The following is a 19,809-nucleotide window of genomic DNA, read 5'->3' as shown; positions in this document are numbered from 1 at the left end:
TTTTTTCCTTTTTAATTTTTATTAATTTGCAAAAAAGTGAAGCGCTGTGAATACTTTCCGGATGCACTGTCCTATGGTTTTCTTATTGGTTGCTAGGGCATGTAATGCAGATGTCAAGGTAATCTCTGCTGTGTGTTTGGCGCATTGCTACAGTATGTGGTTGCCAGGTTGTTACTATGCTCTTGTTTTCTGTGTTTTTTGCACATTGCTCTGGAGCTTACAGGGTGTTCTAGGTGGTTGCTTATTGGCCCAAATGAAAAGAGCTCACCCCTACAAGTCTCTGTTCTGGTCACTAAAATGACTCAAAGGCGGTGTAATATGGTAATATGATGAAGAAAGAAACTCTGGATGGCCTGAGGGTGAGTAAATTCTAAGCAAATGTTCATTTTTTGGCAAACTGTTCCTTTAAGGACTACAAGCACATTAATTGATACTTACATGTTACTGTTTTACTTTCACTTCTGGCTTCACTAACGGGATTTTTGGCAGAGCAAGAATACTGATTATTCACTTTCTCTAGAGGCAAGATCAAAGTTTTGGTGTGTTTATTTTCTATGGGATTCGTTCTGTCAAACCAGGTGTACTGTAGATCTTCTCCGTTTCCAGCATTACAGGTGAGCGTAACATTTCCATCGGTGTTACAGGTCCACTTCAGATCTGGTTTGGGGACTTTTGCTGAAAAACAAATGTGAAGATAACACTGTCATGCCCGATAGCTTTTCATTCCTCTCAGTTCTTGCATTTAAGGGACAGTTCAGCCATGTGATCTTATTTAGTGTGTAACTGTGACTCAAACATCTTACCGTAAACTTTAATTTTATTCTGGCCTCTACCAGTCTCTGTGCCAACAGAATCGTAAGTGCTGAAATCATACAGGCCAGATTCAGTCACTCTAATGTTTATAAATGTCAAGGATCCATCGACTTCCAATCTGAAACCATCTTTTACGGTGTCCTTGTTTTTTTTCCTTCTAGCTATAATCACAGATTTATCATTGGTCCATTTTACTTCTGCTGTCTTCTCACGTGATTTTAACTTCATGGTGCATGATGTTCCCTCCAGTTGGTTTTCTTTACATTCCTCCCCCGAGACTACAATAAAGAAGAAATATAGAAGAATAATTCATCTCAACATTTCAAATTTGTGGCTTAGAGAAAGAATCATAAATGAAATCTCTTCTATAACTCTAACTACATGATCTAGTTTTTACGTGTTGTCTATATGTATAATAATATATAATATGAATATTTATGCCAAATATACATGAATAATAATACAAATAATTTGGTCTACAGCAAAAAGAACTTCATCTATAATAAATCTAACAAATAAGCAGAAAATAGATTATATTAAATAAGTACTATGAAATAAAAAATAATAACGTGTGTATGCGTGTGTGTGTTTGTATGCATGTGTGTATAAGTTGTGTGTGTGTATGTATGTAGAAGTTGTGTGTGTGTATGTATGCGCGTGTGTATGTATGTATGTATGTATGTATGTATTGTGTATGTGCATGCATGTATATGAGTGTATGTATGTATTGTGTGTATGTATGTATGTATGTATGTATGCATGCATGAATGTGTGTATGTGTGTGCATGTATATGAGTGTGTGTGTGTGTGTGTGTGTGTGTGTGTGTGTGTGTGTGTGTCTAAGAAAACAATTTAATTCAGTATATATGAAAACTATGGAAGCCCTGAACCACAAGGTAAAAAAAAAAAAAAAAAAGAAAATGCATGCGGTACCAACCTTGGCCACCAGGTGCCACTATCAGTAAACATGTAATCTAATGCTTTTAATGCTTTCTCTGTTGCTATATTGTTGAATAACACATTTATTATTTATTTAATAAATAATATATATTAATATATTTTAATATAACAAGTTGTCTATGCTTTTGAAACACACTGTCTACTGCAGAAGTGAAGAGTTCCAGATGAAGAATGTCAAATATATATCCAAATATTGTTGGTCTGTCTAAACACGAGCTAGACAGCTACTGCAATTTTTTTTGCCGAAGCTGCCGCACCGGGACATGGGCTGGCTAGTTGGTTAGGAAACCAACAGTACATTTTGTTGTTGGGTTATTTGTTTTACATGCTTGTGGGTAATTTTCTCCGGGGAGGCTTCATTGAATGTTATGCGTAATGTTATTTATTCGTCTCCTGCCGTTTATTATCATGAGCGTGTGTGTGTGTGTGAGTGAGGGTATGAAGGCAGGTTGTTTATCTCTCCATATACATTCTTTAATGTAACTTACATTCACAGTACAACCTCAATTAGGCACTTCTCAAATCTGTCACTCCAATTTCAAACCTTCGCACCTTGACTTTTGCAACTATTTTCACGATATATCTGATGCATAACTACCTTGTGCACACTTGCAAACTCAGTGTTGGCGAGAGAGAAACGTGGGGCAAGGGGAGGGGGCACAGGAGTCGTTTTATAGGTTGGTACCTAGCCAATGAAATCGGACTTCTTTTGTACACAATGTCATAACCATAGAAATATAAATGGTCATGACACCCGCGGCCTAGAGTTTGTGCCCTTTAGTAGGCACTGTCATTGCGATGGCGGGATCTAATGATCCGATGGTAAGGTATTAATAATTCATAAAATACATTAAAAAAAAAGTCAAAACACCACACTTGTCAATACAATTATTGTTCCTTGAATAATAATCGATTTAATAAATCTATTCAATCTCCCCTTTATCTCGCTCTTACACTGATCATCTGACTCAGTGCTGCCCGTTCACCCTCACAGCCCGGCCACGCCCTCCTCCTCGTCACACTCATGTTGTGTTAAATGTGATTGTGACAGGGTAGAGGGCGGGGCCTGGTCGGTAATAAATCTTATTACCATTTTACTCCACGGTGCATATATACACAATATATCACAGACTATTACTAGTTAAGTGTGGCATCTGTTTGAGGGAAAATCTATACTAATAATCTACATTCACTCACCCATAACAGTCAAGGTGAATTTATTTTGTTGCTCTTTACTGTTGATCTCAATGGTATAAACTCCACTATGATGAAGCTTTAAACCGGTTAAAGTGATTTCTCCAGTCTTCTCATCGAGAGTTGCGATGTCTTTAAATTTAGGATTCGGAACATCAACATCATCAGTGTCCCACTCAATCGCCTTGACCATAATTCCATCATTGTCTTTGTGTTTCCATATAATGCTGACGGTAGGAGAAGGAATATTGTCTGGACGAAATTTGACATCATCACCCACTGCTTTCTTCACATCTTGACCTGTGAATAAAGAGAATATGTTAGTGAACATTCAATAAGCATGTCTTTGCCATGAACAGATAAAAAGTACCATTGTTTTTTATATTGTTCTCTAACATACCAAGATATCATATTTATTGCTATACATTAGAATATCATACAAATACTATGATAATCATTCAATATAATGACATGTGTTTGTGTGTGTATGAGTGTTGTGTGTATCTGTATGCAAAGGTGTGTGTGTATGTGTGTGTGTATGTTTCTGTATGCAAAGGTGTATAGTAACGAAGTACAAATACTTTGTTACTGTACTTAAGTACTGAAGGGTGAGGGTCAAAATCCCTTGCCTCTTCAGATATATCAATACATATATATATATATCCTTTAATATCAATATATATATATTCTGTTGCTTAACTTCTTTAATAAAGTGATGAATTAACTATATGCATGATCACATAATCAATTCTATTTTCTTATGCATAACTGAAATATACTTTGAATCATATGTGTGTGAATGTTAACTAGTCTCTTTTAGGAACATTCCAGAGTCTTTTCTCTCTGTCCTGCACGTAGGCTGAAGGTCTTTTGAGGATAAGCTTATCTGTGATGCTCTCCAGCCTCTCGGGGGGGCATGGAGAATACGTTAAACATATGTTCTAGATGTGTTCTGTGTTTGATTGTTACCTTTCCATGACTAATTATATGGTTTAAAGTCCTATGTAATCCTACCTGAATAGTAGAAGTGTGATTTTCTCTTATTATTTCTTTAGGGAAGAAATGTATGTTATTCCCACCCTCTCCTCTGCCCGAGGATTGAATATTTTATCTCTCTGTTTTGGTTCAAATGGCCTGATAATGTTGTGCTCTGGCTCTCCTGTGCCCAGAGAAGAACTGTCGTTCGTCAGTCTTTTGTGTGTGCGTTTGACCTTCTACCCAGGTTTTGAACCCAGGGATGCACACCAGGCCGACTCGAAGACACCCCGCGACCATTTGCGAGGTCACTTCAGATGTAAATCTCGGGCTCTGACGACAAGTGTCGGCTGTCTATATGTTGTGACGTTATGTTCTTTTAGCCAATCAGGAGTGAAATAATGGAATGTACGTCCTTGCAAATGGTATAATTGATGTAAGATTTTGTGTAAGGTACGAGTTGGCTTTCGATCTCCTCGTGAGACTTTGCCGCTGGCTCTACCAATTTCACTGCAAACTATTCTTCAGTAAATTTTGATTCTTTAATTGAACTTCTCGACTCCTGGTCTTCTTTCTCCATATTTGGTCCGGGTCACAACTGTTATACCCCTAACAGTACAGTATATATATTTTTCTACTTGAGTATAAATGCTTATTTAGACTTTAAAGAGAAAATTTATACTTTTACTCCGATTAATTTCTCCAGACACTTTCGTTACTTTTGCGACTGAACACAGCAGAAAAATTAAAAAATGCGCAGATTGACAAGAGTGATGTGAGATTATATTAAATAAATAAGTCTAACATATAAAAAAATAATAACGTGTGTGTATGTATGTGTGTTGTGTGTGTGTGTATGCATGCATGTGTGTGTGTGTTATGTGTGTATATGTATGTATGTATGTATGTATATGTGTGTGTAAGTGTGTAGGTATGCATGCATGCATGAATGTGTGTCGTGTGTGTGTAAGTGTGTGTTGTGTGTGTGTGTGTGTGTGTATGCATGTATGTATAAGTTGTGTGTGTGTGTGTGTGTGTGTGTGTGTATGCATGAACGTATAAGTTGTGTGTGTGTATGCGTGTGTGTGTGTGTGTGTGTGCATGTGTGTGCTGTGTGTGTGTGTGTATGCATGTGTGTTGTGTGTATGCATGTGTGTATATATGTATGTATTTATAAGTTGTGTGTGTATGCATGTATGTATAAGTTGTGTGTGTATGCATGTGTGTGTTATATGCGTATATGTATGTATGTATGTATATATGTATTTGTGTGTGTGTGTGTATATATGTGTGTGTGTGTGTAAGTGTGTATGTATGCATGATTGAATGTGTGTAAGTGTGTGTTGTGTGTGTGTGTGTGTGTGTACACACACATATACACACAACACACATACACACGTGTGTGTGTGTTGTGTGTATATGTGTGTGTGTGTGACGAGTCATCCCCCATACGAGTCCTCCTCCGACATGCCCACCACACGAGTCCTCCTCCGACATGCCCACCACACGAGTCCTCCTCCGACATGCCCACCACACGAGTCCTCTTCCGACATGCCCACCACACGAGTCCTCCTCCGACATGCCAACCACACGAGTCCTCCTCCGACAAGCCCAACCACACGAGTCCTCCTCCGACATGCCCACCACACGAGTCCTCCTCCGACATGCCAACCACACGAGTCCTCCTCCGACATGCCAACCACACGAGTCCTCCTCCGACATGCCCACCCGAGTCCTCCTCCGACATGCCCAACCACACGAGTCCTCCTCCGACATGCCCAACCACACGAGTCCTCCTCCGACATGCCCACCACACGAGTCCTCCTCCGACATGCCCACCACACGAGTCCTCTTCCGACATGCCCACCACACGAGTCCTCCTCCGACATGCCAACCACACGAGTCCTCCTCCGACATGCCAACCACACGAGTCCTCCTCCGACATGCCAACCACACGACTCCTCCTCCGACATGCCCAACCACACGAGTCCTCCTCCGACATGCCAACCACACGAGTCCTCCTCCGACATGCCCAACCACACGAGTCCTCCTCCGACATGCCCACCACACGAGTCCTCCTCCGACATGCCCACCACACGAGTCCTCCTCCGACATGCCAACCACACGAGTCCTCCTCCGACATGCCAACCACACGAGTCCTCCTCCGACATGCCAACCACACGACTCCTCCTCCGACATGCCCACCACACGAGTCCTCCTCCGACATGCCCAACCACACGAGTCCTCTTCCGACATGCCAACCACACGAGTCCTCCTCCGACATGCCAACCACACGAGTCCTCCTCCGACATGCCCACCCGAGTCCTCCTCCGACATGCCCAACCACACGAGTCCTCCTCCGACATGCCCAACCACACGAGTCCTCCTCCGACATGCCCACCACACGAGTCCTCCTCCGACATGCCCACCACACGAGTCCTCCTCCGACATGCCAACCACACGAGTCCTCCTCCGACATGCCAACCACACGACTCCTCCTCCGACATGCCCAACCACACGAGTCCTCCTTTTTATTTAAAAAAATATATATAAAAGTAGGGCCTATTTCCCAGGATAGGCCTACAATAGGTGATTCCCCACCCCTCACCAATTTGTTTGGGATGAGCATTTTACATCGGCGTCACGGTCTAGCTCTTGTTTAGACAGACCAAAAATTTCAAACTAAAAATAACTCCAGGTGTTACATTTGTCAATGATGCATACAGGCTACAATGTATTTATAAATGATGTATTTTGCGCTTATAATTGTCATTTTAATATTTGGATATTTATTTGACATTCTTCATCTGGAACTCTTCACTTCTGCAGTAGACAGTGTGTTTTAAAATCAGACAACTTGTTATGTATAAATATATTATTATAATTAAATTCCACCATGAAAGTCTGCACATGACATCACCGTTCAGTGGCGGGATTTAATTTATAAATAATCTTTTTCGTTAAGAAATTAGATTACTTGCAACAATATTAACATTACCAGATGTAACACTTCAAAAGGACAGACATAATCATTTCTCCATGTTTTCCTCGATACTTTCCTTTGCTTCCACCATGTTACACTGAGCAAACAGCATACGAGTGTTTAGAAAGACCAACAATTTCAAACAAAAAAATAACTCCAGTTGTTACACGACAACGAATGTCATATAAAACATATGTAACCTGATTTTGTCTTGATTAAGGTTTGCAAACCCTTAAATAAATAATAAATGTAGAGAAAGCATTAGATTACATGTTTACCGATAGTGGCACCTGGTTTGAAAAATTTGAAAAAAATTTGAAGAGAAAACAAAAATTTTGAAGAGAAAAACAATGTGGGCTCTGAAAGACTCTTTCACCGTTATTTTTTCCCCACATTGCGGTTCAGCACTTCCGTAGAAAACTAACATATACCCTAATAGCAAAGTAAACACGTCTATACGAATTGTTTATATATATATATATATATATATATATATATATATATATATATATATATATATAGTTTATTACGAATGTTAACTACAAAAACGACGCCTACCTGATGATCCACACAGAGCAAGAGGCCTGTGTCTAATAGATTTATCTAAAATTACCAAATAAATAAACCATTGTAACTATTCAGTATTGAAACGTGAACTTATAAAGGAAATTATAGCCCACGTCATTAGTGTTTTTGTTGTTGTTTTTTTTACTAACGTTAACTGAAGAAAAAAAAAACATCGCTTACCTGACACAAATCCGACGACAAAGATGAAGATCAATTGAAAATGTAGCGACATTTTCGTAAAACGCACTCTTTCGTGGGCCTTGTTCTATTGAATTTGTTCTGAAAATCCTGGCCTGTGTTATTCCCCCAAACACCCCCGTCGAAGTATCTCAAACTGGGATGAAGGAATCGAAATCTTCAATCTTTACACTGGAGATCTTCTATAATAATACCACAATCTCCACGGCTTAATTATAACGGAGAGCGTAACGGTCATTTCGCGTGTTACGACAGTAAGTCACCGTTTGCGGATACCATACAAATGGATGATGAGAGCCGTAAACTGACACCTAGCTGTCGCAAGGTCGTCAATGACTTCTCTAATAAAACAGCAATTCTATCGTAATAAACTCCACACACAGTTCATCCCAAAAGGATTGTTTAGTGTAAAAGATTTTGAAGATTAGTGGACAGCCGGCCAATTAATTAAGTGATTAATTCTTTCCTCACAAAATCACTTTATTCCGCACATTGAAGCATCTTCTCCATAGACATCCATTCAAAAAGAACGGCCTCTTGTTTCCTCGCTGCGTAATGATTGCCTATGCAAACCATGTTGGATTTCAGACAAGCTCTGCTTTTTCATACCTAGAGATTACACAATGGGGGAAAACCGAAGTAGCTTCATAATTGGACTATAATATTTGTACTAAAAACAATATTCACAAAATTGACAATGGTTTTACTACAGTAATATTTTAACCATGATATTCATGGTAAACAATTTTGTGGTTGTGGTTTTACTCTACATGCCATATTTACTTATGTTAGATAAATGTAAACTATTGCAAGGGAACGCAAAACCTTTCTCGAGGTTACACAAAACTATTTATACCTTGTAAAGTCAAGTCAACCTTTATTTATAGAGCACATTAAAAAACATCAGAAGTTGACCCAAAGTGCTTTAAAGGTCAAACAAACAAAATGCAACATTATCCAGTGTAAAGATTGAAGATTATAGAAGATTAATTGAAAGCTCTAACCAGTAATTCAGTGTTGAGTCCAGCCGAGACCTCATCTGTAGAATGCGATAGATACTATTCAGAAAAAAGATGGGCAGGTGACGAGTGAATGGAACGGGAGTGATGTAATGGCTGAGAAAAAGTAGGGAGAGGACAAGAACAGACAAACTCAAACATTATTGAATAATGGTCAGAAATGCCAATGTCTAAGACCTCTAAGTTAGATACAGAAAGACCATAATATAACACAAGATCTAATGCATGACCCATATTGTGAGTATGACCAGTGACATGTCGTACAAAATGTAAAGACTCAGTGAGGCAGATAAATTAATTTACCAGAGGTTTTGATGGACAGCATACGTGAATATTAAAATCCTCAAGTATCAGGAGTCAATGACCACATGAAAGCCAGAAAGTTTGAAAACTGTTGGATGAAGTCCTTATTAAATCTGTGAGGTTTGTACACAAGTGTACAGTCTGGCTCGTTGGCTGTGGCAGGCAAGGGCAATGACAATTTGTGGGAAAGGGTTTTCGTGGCCAGACGCATCAATATCAGTGGTGGATAATTCAACTGGGAGACAATGGTCGTGAAGGACCTCAAGGCCGGGGCCGTGGAAGGCAAGATTATGACATGCGTGGAACCAACTCAAACTTGACTATGACCTGGATTGGAGCAGGTTGAGGTGTGGCTGTTCTATGTCAAGGAGCAGATTCAGGCTTGGCTGTGACATGGCGTGGAACATTACCTTGCTCAAGAAAATGCAGTTGATCTCCGGGTCTCCTACAGGATGTTCAAACGCAGCACGAAATCATTGGACCATCTCTCCCATGCCTGCTTAATCTCAAACTAGGGTTTGTAATGACAGAGCTGACCAATTAATCATCCAGCACCAAGTGATACATCTGATTACTCAAATTGCATCTTTACATAAAATCAAGCATTATACTGTAAGTTACGATTATTAATGTGAATTTCACGTCTGTTGTCAGTCAGTAGAGCACAATGTATATACCGCTATCAGCATACCACAGTTGGGGGTGCTGGAACAGCATGAACATTTCTTTCTTGAGTTTCATCCATTTGTAAGGCCCCTGTAGCCTTTTTATGTGTTTGTCAAATAGGAGAAATCCTGTTTATGACAATGAAACAGATGGATTGAAGATTGCAAACAATTAATGCGTAAACGTATCACAGTTACTGCTGGTTGATTTTGTCATTTGTACTGTTTGAAATTGTCAGGGTATGCAATATAAAAAATAAACATTTGAAATGCCTATAATACCACACAATATAATAATCTGTCATGTTGTTTAATATTTATTGAACTTAATGCTATTTAGAATGCAATGCTTGGTTTATCATTTTTACCCCAACATCCTTATGATGCCAAGAAATATAAAATGTGTCTATTTCCTATTATTATTATTATAAAGTCTTTGCTTATTTTTTCAAATTTAACTACATACTTTTTCGCATGGGTATAAAATGTTTAAATCACTATTTCCAGCTTTGTAGCATCCTAAAGGACATTAAGCCAAAAACAGCTAAATTAACTCCATCTATCTTGAAAATCTGCAATTCAATCTTCATTTATTTAAGAACAATTAAAAATCACAGTTACAGCAAGGCACTTACAATGGAAGTGAATGCGGTCATTCCATAAATGCTAAAATACACCTCAGAAATATAGTTTCAGAAATACAGGAAGAGACTTGGGAACAACCTCTGTGGTTGTGGGCATGGCCTTTCCTCTCCTCCTCCGGATGGACGTAGTTGGCAACACCGGCTCTGGGACGGACAAGGCTTCCAGCTCGTTGGCCGTGGCCGGCGTGGGCCTGCATTGGAAACAATTACTATTACAATTTGTAAAAAAATTTCAGAGCTTCTTAAATGACTTCAAAGAGTTCTCATCAAAAAAATCCTCCATGTGCAGCAATGACAGCTTTGCAGATCCTTGTTATTCTAGCTGTCAGTTTGTCCAGATACTCAGGTGACCTTTCACCCCACACTTCCTGTAGCAATTGCCATAGATGTGACTGTCTTGTCGGGCACTTCTCACGCACCTTACAGTCTAATTGATCCCACAAAAGCTCAATGGGGTAATTTAATATTGACCTTAAGACATGCCAGTCTATTGCATACTGTGGCAACTCAAAAACAGACACAAAGACAATGTTAAGCTTCATTTAATGAACCAAACAGCTTTCAACTGTGTTTGATATAATGGCAAGTGATTTTCAAGAACCAAATGATGAATTTAGCATGATTACTCAAGGATAAGGTGTTAGAGTGATGATGTTTTTTGCATCAGTAATGTCCTGACTATACTCTATGATCAGTTGAATGCCACTTTGGTGAATTAAAGCACCAATTTCCCTCAGAAACAGCAAAATCTGTACATTATTCAAAACATTTGGCTGCACTGTAGGTATTTATAACCTATAATTAAACATTCTAAATGATTAAAAACTAATTGTAGAATTAAAGATAATAGATTATAGAAAAGAAGTGCCAATTAATGTTCATATCGTACATTGAGCTGTATGGAACATATTTATATGTAAATATGTATAGGACAGAATACAGTAAACATATGTGTTCATACACTGGAATATTCAAACATGCATGTGATTATTTTGTCTAATTTGCATTTAACTTTGAACTTAGTGGCCGTTTGTTTTTCTACAATTTATAAGATTATGTCCCTCTGTTTAAAATGGCCTTGGTGGCACGAGAGGGTCCTTCACAATATTAGGCAGGTGGTTTGATGTTGTGGCTGATCGGTGTGTGTACATACTGGTTTGTGGTGAGTTTACTGGTGCACTATGGCTGATGTTGTTTCATTCAGGTGGATGCTGCACACTGGTGGAGGTTGAGGAGATTCCCCTGTTCACCGTGTAAAGCGCTTTGAGAGAAGTGTCAGAAAAGCACTATATAAACGTAACGTTCATTCAGACATACAGAGACAGAACAAAGGGGGTGTCTAAAATAAATCTAAATGACATATTTGGCAAAGAAACATCTTGCCTTCATGAATACTGTTATTATACATTTGCAGTGCCAGAGAAAAGGTAAAACACATTTCATAAAGCCAAAACATCAAGGTACTGACATCATACAGCCTTGTTTTGTGAGGTTTTTCATAAATCCAACTGTGATCATTTGTGGATTGAAATAAAAGGTAAATGAATAAATGTTGTAAATAGACAACTAGAGAATACAGCGACAAAGTGAAAATAATACTGTATTTATTTCCTTTGTTATCATTTAAATGTACTCCTATGTATTTTTTTTATTGAGGTTGGAGGACATTTTATCTTGAATAAAAAAAAATAAAAAAAAATCGAAACAAGTCCAGTTGTAATGACTGTATTAATTTACATTTATGCATTTGGCAGACGCTTTTATCCAAAGCGACTTACAGAGCACTTATTACAGGCACAATCTCCCCGGAGCAACCTGGAGTTAAGTGCCTTGCTCAAGGACACAATGGTGGTGACTGTGGGGATCGAACCAGTGACCTTCTGATTACCAGTTACGTGCTTTAGACCACTACGCCACCACCACTCGCACGTGTATACACACGTGCATTTCACAAATGCTAACTTACATTATTGCATTATAGTAACTCTTTGTAATGATCGTAACATCGTAGATAAAATAAATAAAAAAAAAAAGAAAAGTAAGAGAATAAATTCATAGAAAAGCAGATGTCCTGTGTATGATACTGCACAAAGTCTCACTATCTGTGGCTTTCTCTTTAAATAAGAACACATTACCAGATATAGGGTGACCATACGTCCTCTTTTTCCCGGACATGTCCTCTTTTTTATTTTTTTCTGGACATGTCCTCTTTTTCGGACCTTAAAAATGCGTCCGGCCAGGATTTCTAAATTTGCAAAAATGTCCGGGATTCAGCTGTACTTGCATTATGATGTGTATCTGGTCTAATACTTTATTTTGAGTGTGCACATGTTTGCATTGCTTTAACCCCTCTTTGCAAGTCCCGCCTTCTCGCGCACCAATTAGTCAATTATAAGAGGCTTGCAGCAACTATTGGCCAAATTCCTGCCTGTCAATCTTTTGAGCCCTTTACCCCCCATACACACACACACACACACACGCACACGCACACACTCCTCTTTTTGGAAAACCAGAATATGGTCACAGCTACCAGATATCTTGCAGACAACAAGGATTCATTTTCATGCTAACAATCAGAGTAACAATAGTGCAGGATGATGACTCAATAACTTCCTTCATTTATCCTTATCTAAGCAAAAAAATAAAAAATAAAATAAATAAATTCCCATTATGGTTCCTTCTTTAAAAGAAAAAGCAGCAACATACATTGAGCACCATTCAGGCAAGCAGTTTTATATTTTTATACATTCAATGTCAAATACTAAAAGAATCGATGTATGCACGGACCACAGGAGGGTTCAGTTGTACATGTTTGTCAAACTCCTCTCGGTCAGTGGAGTCATTCATTGGAGCACTTTTCAATGCAAAAAAAAGAAAAGAAAAAAAAGTTCATTTTAGGTCATTCTAACTTCAATTAAAATTATAACGGATAAATGAAACACAAGTTTTACATTACAAACAAAAATGAACAGTGTGAATGAAGAACATTCGTATATTTGGAATAATAGACACAAGATGTGGCAGACAAAATAATAATAAAGGTCTGTCAAAATAAAAGTCCCACTAACATGAAAGCTCTATTCAAATGGATGCATGAAATTGAAGACAGAAAAATGTAACTACTGTATAAACGTAGCAATAATACTTATAATAACAATTATATAATATTAAATGGGTAATTTAATATTATTATCTGTAAGCAATATCACAAATACAAATGTTAACGTGTTAACACGACATGTGCAAACTGATATTCATTGATAAAATGGTTTTGATATTAAGGATAATGATATAAACTTTACATTGAGAGATCAAGAATGATTAAGAAAAAGAGAAGCATCAGACCTTATCAGGCTAGACATCCATTCCCAACTATGAATGCCGATTTTTCACCTCATTTGGGCATGCATATACAGTCACATCATCCAGCTGCTTATTAACTATGAAAACACAACCATTACATAAACGAGTCAAGAACAGGCAACAACTAACAGCGAGTGTCATTAAAAAACAAGTCATTATCTAAGGAAACATTTCAACCAGCAGAGTGAAGAACAATAAACATCTCATTGCTTATATAAAAATAAAACTAGTTTTATTTAACTTACTTTATCCATCATAATGTGTTCAGTGTTTCCGCTAGGATTTTTCTCAGCAGCGGTGTAGTTATACGCATGTGTTGTGAGTTTGCAACGTGTGTTGGTGGAGGAATAGCTTATAACTGAAAACTCCCTTAACTGATAACGTGAGAAAGTGCCGGACCGAACTCCAGGCAGGTGTCGCTGACTGAGAACGCTTGCAGGTCTCCAACCCTCTTAATGGAGGCTAACGCGCTCAGGAGGGCCGTCTTTAGGGAGAGGGCATTGAGCTCGACTGAATCAAGCGGCTTGAATGGGGGTCTCTGAAGGCCCGAGAGGACCACTGAGAGATCTTAAGAGGGGAACAGGCTAGGCCGGGGAGGATTCAGTCTCCGGGCGCCTTTCAGGAACCTGATAATAAAGTTGTGCTTTCCAAGGGACTTGCTGTCTACTGCGTCGTGGTGGGCTGGGATAGCAGCTACATACACCTTCAAGGTGGAGGGGGACAGCCTCCCCTTCAGCCTCTCCTGCAGGAATAGAAGCACTGATCGAACTGCGCATCTCTGCGGGTCTTCGGCTCGGGAAGAACACCAATTCATGAACAAGCGCCACTGTAGGGCGTAAAGGTGCCTGGTGGAGGGAGCTCTTGCTTGGTTGATTGTGTCTATGACAGCAGGTGGTAGATTCACTAGATCTTCCACATCCCATCCAGGGGCCAGACGTGGAGGTTCCAGAGGTCTGGGTGCGGATGCCAGAGGGTCCCCGTCCCTGAGAAAGAAGGTCCATCCTCAGGGGAATTTTCCAGGGAGGGGCTGTCACGAGGAGCGTGAGATCTGAGAACCAGGTGCAGGTGGGCCAGTAGGGGGCCACCAGGATAACCTGTTCCTCGTCTTCCCTGATCTTGCAAGAGATGCAAGAATGCTCACTGGGGGGAATGCATACTTGCGCAGCCCCCGGGGCCAGCTGTGTGCCAGCGCATCTGTCCCAAGGGGGGCTCCCGTCAGGGAATACCAGAGCTGGCCGTGGGAGTTGTCTTGGGAGGCAAAGAGATCTACCTGTGCCTTGCCGAATCGGTCCCAAATGAGCTTGACCACCTGGGGGTGGAGCCTCCACTCTCCGTTGGGCGAAACCTGTCGCAACAGCGTGTCCACCATCGTGTTGCGGTTGCCAGGGATGTGAGTGGCGAGCAGCGACTTGAGTCATGGTTGACTCCAAAGGAGGAGATGGCGGACGAGTTGTGACATATGACGAGAGCATACGCCGCCCTGGCGATTTATGTACGCTACCGTTGCGGAGCTGTCTGGAAGGATCAGAACATGCTTGCCTCAGATTAGTGGAAGAAACCTCCGTAGGGCAAGAATTACAGCCATCAACTCTAGGCAATTGATGTGCCAACGCTGCCGGGTTCCTTTCCAGGGGCCAGCGGCAGCGCCCCAACCCTGTCGAGAGGCGTCTGTGGTTACCACGACACATCTGGACACCTGCTGCAGGGGGACTCTGGTCCGCAGAAAGCAGAGGTCTGTCCAAGGGTTGAAAGTCTGACGGCAGGAGATTGTCACACGATTGTCACACGATGCGTGCCGTGGTGCCATGCCCATCTCAGGACTGGAATCTGTAGCCAGTGCTGTAGCGGTCTCATATGCATCAACCCGAGCCGCGCGGCTGAGGATGCCATATGCCCAGGAGCCTCTGGAATTGTTTTAGAGGAACCGCTGTGAGGATGGAAGCACGCAAGCGTGTCTGGGGACAGGTGGTTCATGGGGATTTACCCGGCAAAACTGAATTTTTAGGAGAACATTCTTTTAAACAGAAAGAAAGTGTTGTCGAAGCGCCCAGGTGCAGAGAGAGAGACGCCAGCTGGAAATGCGGCATGCGGATTGAACAGAAATGCTTCTTGCTCGTAGAGTTGAGTGAAACTTCAGGCTGGCATTCGCTGCCCTCGCTGCCACGCATGCAAATTCTGTCTGCCAACTTGACATTGGCCTTTTCTCAGGTTCAGAGGTACGATTCGGCGTCCAAGGATGACCCCTTGTGTCACTTCATTCGACACAACGTCGAGTGAGTGACAGAAGGGGAATCTTCACTTCGGTATTGCTTGAATCGCAAGGTTGTTTTCATTATTGTAAACTTAAACAAAATCATATATTGAACTAAATTTGCCAAACTTATATATATATAAGATGGTTTGTGTGTTTCACAGAGCGTTACAGCGCTCATCCTTTACAGTTCCACAATATTACTTATGAAATGTGAACACAACAATCATAATGAGAACAGGTAACATTATAGAGATCGAATAGTCATGAAAGGTTTTCCTTATAGAAAAGTCTCAAATGTTTTTTTGCCATCTCAAATCACTCTGTGAAACAATTTTCAAGATCTATAAACCGTGTTAGGTTGTTTTTGGGTTTGTTTTAATCACAATGTTGTGCTGCAAGTAACGATGTGCAATTTCCCACATTCTGTTTATGTTTCATGAAGTAATAAGCAATAAGTAATTGTCACGTTTTCATTTATTGCATCATGAAACATAAACAGAATATGGGAAATGGTCACGTTAAAACCAGACACAAATCAACATAACAATGTGCAGAGATGTTGAAATAATCCACACAGAGCGACATAAGCTTGGCTCAATAATAATATTTTTATTTTCCAGGTTATCTGCCAATAATATATCAGCCGCCGATATATCGTAAATCCCTAATTTTACTGTCTTTAAAAAAATAATAATAATTCTTGATCATTGTCCATTTTGTGACAATTTTCTGTTAATTAAGGTGATTTTCCTTTGAATACAATACAACCAGCTAAAACAAGGCAAGATAAAGAAGTGCCATTTTACTGTTTAAACCAGAAATAATCACTAATAAACACATAAAATTATTTAAGATCACAAAAAGTGGTTTTGAAAAAGAAAAATACAGAAATGATTGCTTAACTTACCTGTCTTCTTGTGACGTATATACAGCAGAGATGCTGCGGCTGTTCCATAGATAAGAAGACTCATAATTCCCAAAATAATTAAACGAATAGTGGAACAGGGACCTAATGAAGATAAAAACACATTAGTCTTAGACAAAAACATAAATACTGGAAAAAACATTCCTAGAAACTGAAACAACACAAGGATATATTCTGGTTAAAAATAAAGTTAGCATTTAAAATAACTCACGACTTACAAGAAAATAATTTGGCATAAAGATTCGAACATGGTTGATCTGAAGGTACAAGCAGTATTTTTGTATTTTTCAAGAAGAATATGTACAAAGAAGATCCAACATTATTTGTTAAAAGCTTAGTTGCAGGAAGTAGATAGAGTGCCTAAATATAGATGTGGTGAATCTGTATTCAAGTGCTCACAAAAGGACTGCGAGTGACTGATTTGCATAAACATTCTTCCACTGAGGAACAGAAAGTGAAAAGGACCTTAATATTAAAAACTTTCTTTGCATATCTTTATATAAAATATATATATATGAACAACAAGTGTAGAAAGTGATTTGCTTTGGATATGAGTGACGTAAAGACCTTTACCAACAATTAACAATTTGCCACAAAGTTCATTTGCATGTGAAAATGATCATTGATGAATTTGCCATGAACTCTCGACACTTCTGAAGACTAAGAATTTGGGTACTTCAAAATTAAACTACAATCAGACTAGGGGTGTAACGATATGAAATGTTCACGGTACGATAAACTTTACAAAAATACTGCGGTATAACAGTATAACGGTATTAATGTGCCTTGCTAAAGTTATTATCAGTTTAATATTTATTTATGATATATAGGACTGCAACTAACGATTATTTTGATGATCGACTAATCTAACGATTATTAGAGAGATTATTCGACGATTATTGTAACGATTAATCATTTGCTCATAACCGATTATTCAGCTTGTGCCTCGAAATTAAAGGTTGTATTAAACGTTCTTGCAAACAATAAAGGACAAAATCATCTTTTAAACATACCTCTAAATAACATTCATTAAATTACAAAAAAAAACTAATCCTGCAGTTATCAAGCGTTTTTGTCTTGTTTTCCATTTAAAATGAGAAGAAATATATAAGATGTTTAGACTTGCTTTAAGAGAATATATCTTAAATATAAGTGTATTTTGTATAAGTTTATATTTTCATTTGTTCATACTTCTGCCAGCGCTGTAAAGACAAAATATACTTTAAAATATAAAGTCTTAATATCTTATATGATGCTTTATTAACCTCTAATAAAAATCCACGTACTGTCGTCTCTAGAGTAAATCATGTCTTACCAGGAAACAGATCTTTCTCATAGACTGGATCACTCGTCTTCTCGCTCACATCGTTCTTGAGTGTGCAGGTGTAGTAGTTGTCTCGGTTACGAGTATTTTTAACTGTTATGGACTCTCCTTTTGGAGGACCGGAAATGGGTGTGCCGCTCAGTGTCTCTCCAGCAGAATTCTTCCAGATGATTGTTGCATCAGCATCACATATTAAAATCTTGGCATCATGATTACTTGAGGTCTCTCTTCTTATCTCTGGTTTGGGGACAGGCTCTGTAAAAGACACCATTTAAAAATGTATAAGAGTACAATCCACCAAGACTACAACAACATAATGAAGTCAAAAACGATTAAACTACCGTAACATAATATTCTGTTGGCAGTATCATATAGCTGTGCCCTCACATCCAATGATTACCATACTGTGGTACATGTCCAAAAAACATGGTAGAATCTTAGTACTTATTGGTTTGTTTAGATTAAGAAACTATTAATCTTATTACCATTTTATTCTACGGTACATACTAATATATGTCACAGACTATTTCTAGTTAAGTGTGGCATCTGTTTGAGGAAAATCTATACTAATAATCTACATTGACTCACCCATAACAGTCAAGGTGAATTTATTTTGTTGCTCTTTACTGTTGATCTCAATGGAATAAACTCCACTATGATGAAGCTTTAAACCGGTTAAAGTGATTTCTCCAGTCTTATTATCGAGAGTTGCGATGTCTTTAAATTTAGGATTCGGAACATCATCACCATCCACAGGCTCCCACTCAATCACCTTGACAACAGTTCCAGCATTGTCTTTGTGTTTCCATAGAATGCTGGTGGTAGGAGAAGGAATATTGTCTAGACGAAATTTGACATTATCACCCACTGCTTTCTTTACATCTTGACCTGTGAATGAAGAGAATATGTTAGTGAACATTTAATAAGTAAGTCAAATATCATTCTTGTGCCCCCAGAAAATTCTGACACCACCACCACGATGGTGAAACGAGAGAACATATTGCCCACCCTAAAGGTCAAAATGTGCCCCCAAAGATCTCATCCTAGTACCGGCCATGTTTTAAAGTACCATGTAGTTATTCAAGTTCAGAGTTCACCAAGCTTGAACTTTGCAATTTCTTCACATATTCTTCAATATTTCGGTACAGAGCCCCTTAGACGACAGGCGGAAATGTTTTTTCTGAAATAGTTTTGCGTTCCCTCGCAAAAAAATGACCATGGTTTTATTATTAATACCCTTATTTTAACCTTAATATTCATAGTAAAACCATAGTGATAATAGAGGAAAATGAAACTATGGTAATAAAACTCATAATTTTGTGGTTATTATGCTTCTACTACAAATACCTTGATTAATCTATAGTAAAACTAAGGTTACTACACAGAACGAAAATCATGGTTTCTTAACTTTTCATAGTTAATATAATATTAGTATTGTTTTACCATAGTAATGTTGTAGTAACTATGACATTTTTAATTAGTATAGTATTTTGACTATATTCACAATATGGCACAGCCTCGACCAATTAGTCACTTGCTTTTATAAAGCGGTCACCACATATTAATATACTAAGGATACAAATGTTCAAATTCAAGGTTCATTTGAATTTAACATTTTGTAA

General features: G+C 38.8%; 1 protein-coding gene and 1 long non-coding RNA gene across 23 annotated transcripts in view; both read right to left on the bottom strand.

Annotated features, from left to right (window-relative positions):
* Nucleotides 1-19,809, bottom strand: part of LOC127643460 (uncharacterized) — a 119,969-nt gene that overhangs the window by 49,698 nt on the left and 50,462 nt on the right. For 18 of the 22 annotated variants that reach the window (XR_007970520.1, XM_052126232.1, XM_052126231.1 and 15 more), the window contains 3 exons: nt 2,971-3,267; nt 804-1,091; nt 439-675 (listed from right to left, as the gene is read on the bottom strand). Coding sequence is in view for 21 of the 22 variants with exons in the window: in XM_052126232.1 (XP_051982192.1) it covers nt 439-675; nt 804-1,091; nt 2,971-3,267 (822 nt within the window). In the remaining variant the exon portion in view is untranslated. Of the gene's footprint in view, nt 1-438; nt 676-803; nt 1,092-2,970; nt 3,268-7,672; nt 7,888-18,775; nt 19,076-19,809 lie in introns of those variants that run through there. The other 4 variants (XM_052126237.1, XM_052126244.1, XM_052126243.1 and 1 more) reach the window with 4 other exon arrangements.
* Nucleotides 12,359-16,948, bottom strand: LOC127643463 (uncharacterized). Its single transcript, XR_007970522.1, has 3 exons — nt 16,846-16,948; nt 13,667-13,761; nt 12,359-13,175 (listed from the first exon to the last, which is right to left on the bottom strand). It is a non-coding gene; the product is annotated as an uncharacterized LOC127643463 (long non-coding RNA).

This window comes from Xyrauchen texanus, chromosome 5 (assembly GCF_025860055.1).
Source record: "Xyrauchen texanus isolate HMW12.3.18 chromosome 5, RBS_HiC_50CHRs, whole genome shotgun sequence".
Taxonomy (NCBI): domain Eukaryota; kingdom Metazoa; phylum Chordata; class Actinopteri; order Cypriniformes; family Catostomidae; genus Xyrauchen; species Xyrauchen texanus.
Note: the sequence above shows the minus strand (reverse complement) of the source record. Positions and strands in the feature narration are given on the sequence as shown.